Source organism: Limulus polyphemus, unplaced genomic scaffold (assembly GCF_000517525.1).
Source record: "Limulus polyphemus unplaced genomic scaffold, Limulus_polyphemus-2.1.2 Scaffold2752, whole genome shotgun sequence".
Taxonomy (NCBI): domain Eukaryota; kingdom Metazoa; phylum Arthropoda; class Merostomata; order Xiphosura; family Limulidae; genus Limulus; species Limulus polyphemus.
The window spans coordinates 60,827-66,310 of NW_013668362.1; the positions used below are offsets into that span (position 1 = coordinate 60,827).

A 5,484-nucleotide genomic window follows, 5' to 3' on the forward strand; every position below is an offset into this window, starting at 1 on the left:
TAGATACATTTTTGCGTGAGCGCTAGTAAAACATTCTGTAAATGCTGTAGACAGTATTCAAGTACGGGCTCAAAGCGTAACAGTTTGATGTATTATGTACGAAGGGGCTGTTTTAGAAACTAAGCTGTAAGTGTTAACGTTCATATGCACGTGTTTATATAAAAAAAAACATCACAAAGTATCAGGGTTACAAGCACAGATTTATACTTACGTAAAAGATGTTTAAATTTAGCATTTTTGATTAAAAATAGCAGCTGATGCTAAAGATTAAACAGTTGCTGTTAACGTAGCTGTAAATAAATAAAATTAAAAAATACGACGGTAAAAAACAACAAGCATTCGTATCGGGCACACGAACAATATCTTCTGATAAATATCCGGCATCAAGCGGCTGTTCATTGGACAAGGAATTAGAGAAGGCGTGGCAATGAGCAAGTATAATAAAATCATAATGGAAGGCCACGTGTTTTGGTTGTTACTAGGTTTAAGTCAGCATCACAATTTAAGGAATCATCTGACAATCTCTAAAAGGAATTTAGGAAGCAGCGACTAATATATTAACCCCTTAGTTGGAATTCACCCCCCTCCCAATATCTGAAGTATAAAGCACGCGCTGCTACGGCAGCTTAATCAGTGACCTTGTCTTCCAAGAGACTGTTCGCAAAACACCAGAAGTTTTGCTATGTCATCTAGTTGAATTCAATAGGAAAGAGTCGGTTACAATGACTAATTCTTTATACAACGTGTTTCTTCGGCGTGTAATATTTCTTACAACGTTTTGGTTTGTGGTCACGATCTTTCTGATCGCTTCAGTAGATGGACAATGGTATCGATATTTCCATCATCGAAGCTACTTGTCTCCCGCTCGACGAATGGTTCTTCGGCGGCGTCCCCGTGCAATACCAGAAGGTGCGATTCGCCTGATTGGAGGACATAGAGCGAATCAAGGAAACGTGCAGATATACCATGTTGGCCGCTGGGGATCTATATGTGATGACGAATGGGATCAAAGGGAAGCGAATATTGTCTGTCGTTTGCTAGGTTACTCTGCAGCGGAGACCCCTACCGGGGACTCTCTTTTTGGACGTGCTTCATGTAAGTTCATATTTTTCAATAGAGACTCAGTTCATAAAACGTAGCACCAAACCATGACCAAATTACTTAAAATTGATTATTTTAATAAGAGTATTCTTAAGTTGCAATCAAAAATTACCCTTGCGGTTAGTGACATTTTTGGACGTAATCACAATAATATCTGGAAGGTTCGGTCATTGTAAGAAATTTAAGTTAGATATAAATTCATATATTAAGCTAACAATGCAAAATAAACCTTATAAAACATACATAATGTGTAATATATATATATGTATAATCAGTATTCTTCATGAAAGTAATTGGAAAAACAATAACACAAAGAGACCAGTGGTGTTCCAGAATGGATTGATTCGAATTATAAATACACTTACTAATGACAAATGTTATTTTTAGGAAACACATTCTTGAGTTAAAATGCGGATCTCTGTCATTATTTATCTAAACTGCACTCGTGTTTCCAGAGAGTCAAAAGGATTTGAACAATGAATAAACTTCGAGTTTACAAAACTCATATTCAAATTTGGTGGGTATAGTTACCGCTAGAGGGCGATCGACAGCCTGGATGTAAAACTTGATTGGATCACATCGAGATCTGTTAGAAAAATGTATATATATATATATATATCACTAGATATATTCTGGATTCCTCAATGTAGTATGTACTTATAGTAAGAATCAGTGTATACATAAATACATTCCGTATTATTCATTGTAGTATATGCTTATAGTAAGAATCAGTGTATACATAAATACATTCCGTATTATTCAATGTAGTATATGCTTATAGTAAGAATCAGTGTATACATAAATACATTCCGTATTATTCAATGTAGTATATGCTTATAGTAAGAATCAGTGTATACATAAATACATTCCGTATTATTCAATGTAGTATGTACTTATAGTAAGAATCAGTGTATACATAAATACATTCCGTATTATTCAATGTAGTATATGCTTATAGTAAGGATTAATGCACACATAGTTAAACATTGTATTCCTTAATGTAGTCTTTGTTTGTTATCAAGTTATCGAGTTAATTACACAGAAAAGTAGATAAGAATAGGCGCATGTCTGTGAAGTTTGTTATTATTATAAACTAGAATCAAATTTCTTGAAATGTATGACAGTTTTCTCCTCTATGATATTAGATACAGAAAACTGTATATATGAAATACCATATAGATTGATACTGAACTGTCTGAAAATTGTGTTTCAGATATTGGGCTAAAGAATTCTGTTTATAAACAGTTGCTACTGTATTTCTAAAGTGCAAAACTCGTTAACTGACCCTACGACATCCAACAAGCAGTGGCGCTTACTAACAAAGGCTGTTGTCAAGATACCAGGATCCAGAGGGAAAACAGCGACATCTCGTGGCTTTATGATGGGAAGAGAATGACAGTTTTTCACAAATCATATTAATCATTTTAATAAAAGAGGATTCTGTTAGGGCTGTTTTTCAAATTTCCACTCGCGGCTTTTCTATTCTAATAAATAAATCTCACGTTTTGAAATCACATTTATTACCGATATCATCAAACTCTGTACAGAACAATTAATTATATATTTGCTTAGTAGAAACTTCGAACATTTAAAAGCTTCTTTGTTACATGGAGTCAAGCCTTGGATTTTTATGTTGCAGAAAAACTAATACATTTCAACGACGATGAACGTATACTGTTTTGTTGCCTGTTTACTAGTTTTGCATTATGTTTTTATATTAATTGGACAATTTTGGTAACTTCGATGTTGTAATACCATTATGGTAAGACTTTGTTTTATTGGTAATACCATTTTGGTCACGCTTTTGTATTCGTAATACCATTTAACTTTGACTTTTATAACCGTTGTACCATTTGGTTGCACTTTTATATTGGTAATTGCATTTTGGTTAGACTTTTATACTAGTAATACCATTGTGACCAGACTTATATTGGTTGTACCATTTTGCTCATATTTTTATACTGATTGTACAACTCTGGTCACAATTTTTTATTGGTAATAACATTTTAGTCATATTTTTGACAAGAATGTTCTTTATACTGGTTCTGGTAAATAACCAGTCATCCAACCACCTGTCCATATTTTGTCATGGTAGTTATTTAATTGGTTTTGGAAGTTAAATGTCATAATGACAACAACGTTCTCAAGAATGATCCTGGTAAATAACCAGTCATCCAACCACCTGTTCATCATTCTTGAGGACGTTGTTGTCATTATGACATTTAACTTCCAAAACCAATAAAATAACTACCATGACAAAATATCCTGGTAAATAACCAGTCATCCAACCACCTGTCCATATTTTGTCATGGTAGTTGCTTTATTGGTTTTGGAAGTTAAATGTCATAATGACAACAACGTCCTCAAGAATGATCCTGGTAAATAACCAGTCATCCAACCACCTGTCCATATTTTGTCATGGTAGTTATTTTATTGGTTTTGGAAGTTAAATGTCATAATGACAACAACGTCTTCAAGAATGATCTTGGTAAATAACCAGTCATCCAACCACCTGTCCATATTTTGTCATGGTAGTTATTTTATTGGTTTTGGAAGTTAAATGTCATAATGAAAACAACGTCCTCAAGAATGATCCTAGTAAATAACCAATTATCGGAAAGGTTGTTGGCTGTAGAGCTCATAATAAGCAACTTCTACTTTAGTTTGACTAATAACTTAAAATACAACAAAATATTCAGTTTTATTTATGTTATAAGGAGCTTTGAGACGACTTCTTCGTTCAATAATAACTACAAGGAAATGCTTGCAAAGATGATTTATTTTATTAAAGAAAGTCACGCAAAGAAAACAGAACCTAATAAATGTACAAAAAATACAAATCAATTAGTAAAACAATATACAAAAATGTTTTGAAACTAACTGTAATTCAGATGTTAGTAATAAAATCATTGTTTGATACCTGCGGTGAGTACAGCAAAGACTGCCTATTGTGTAACTTTATGCACAAACAAATGATAGTATAAAATTATATTGTCATTTAACAATTAAGTAACCGGATGAAACCTCATTTTCTGATTTTTCTTGGTAAAGTCTAGTCAAGAAGTGATAACGTTGTTGTGCATTTACGGGGATGACACATAGTTTAACAAGACAATGTGCAAGGCTACCTGAAACCTGTTGTAACCATAATGGAACAAACCTTATGCAAGGTCACTTCTAACCTGTGGTAACCATAACGAAACAGAGTAACTGGACCTTGGACAAAACCACCTGTAACCTTGGGTAACTATAACGGAACACAGTAACAGTATCTTGTGCAAGACCACTTGTACCCTGTGGTAACCATAAAGGAACAGAGTAATAAGACTTAGTGCAAGGCCACTTGTAACCTGTGGTAACTATATCGGAACAGAGTAACAAGACCTTCTACAAGACCCTTTAATTTGCGGTAACCATAACGGAATAGAGTAATAAGACCTTGTGCAAGGCCACTTGTAACCTGGGGTAACCATAAAGAAACAGAGGTTGTCCACGATCATTTCTAAGCTGTGGTAACTATAATGGAATAGAATAAAAGGACCTCGTGCAAGACCACTTGTAGCCTGTGGTAACTATGTCGGAACAAAATAACAAGACCTTCTGCAAGACCCCTTTAATTTGTGGTAATCATAACGGAATACAGTTAGAGGATCTTGTGCAAGCTCTTCTGTAATCTGTGGTAAACATAATGGAACAGACTTCGTGCAAAATCACTAGCAACCTGTGTTAACTATAACGGAACACAGTAACAGAACTTTGTGCAATGCCATTCGTAGCATATGGTAACCATAACGGAACAGACCTAATGAGAGGCCACTTTTAACCTGTGGTAATAATAATAACGGAACAGAGTAACAGGACCTCGTGCAAGACCACCTGTAATTTGTGGTAACCATAACGGAACAGAATAACAGGACCTTGTGCAAGGCCACTTGTACCCTGTGTTAACCATAACGAAACAGAGTAATAGGACCTTCTGAAAGGCCACTTATAACCTGTGGTAACCATAATGGAACAGAGTAACAGTATCGTGTGCAAGACCACTTTTAATCTGTGGTAACCATAATGGAACATAATAACAGGATCTTGTGCAAGGCCACTTGTGACCTATGGTAACTGTAACGGGACCTTGTGAAAAGCCACTTGTGACTTATGGTAACTGTAACGGGATCTTGTGCAAGGCCACTTGTGACCTATGGTAACTGTAACGGGACCTTGTGAAAAGCTACTTGTAACCTATGGTAACAATAACGGGACCTTGTGAAAAGCCACTTGTGACCTATGCTAACAATAACGGGACCTTGTGAAAAGCCACTTGTAACCTATGGTAACAATAACGGGCCTTAGTGAAAAGCCAACTTAGTCGGAACTTAGTACGGAACT

The 5,484-nt window shown here is 35.1% G+C and overlaps 1 protein-coding gene across 1 annotated transcript in view; it reads left to right on the forward strand.

Moving 5' to 3' along the window:
* Window positions 1-561: 561 nt before the first annotated feature.
* Window positions 562-5,484, forward strand: part of LOC106467816 (lysyl oxidase homolog 3A-like) — a 24,118-nt gene continuing 19,195 nt past the window's right edge. The window contains exon 1 of the mRNA XM_013928194.2: window positions 562-1,095. Coding sequence (XP_013783648.2) covers window positions 723-1,095 — 373 coding nt within the window. The 5' untranslated portion in view covers window positions 562-722. The remainder of the gene's footprint in view (window positions 1,096-5,484) is intronic.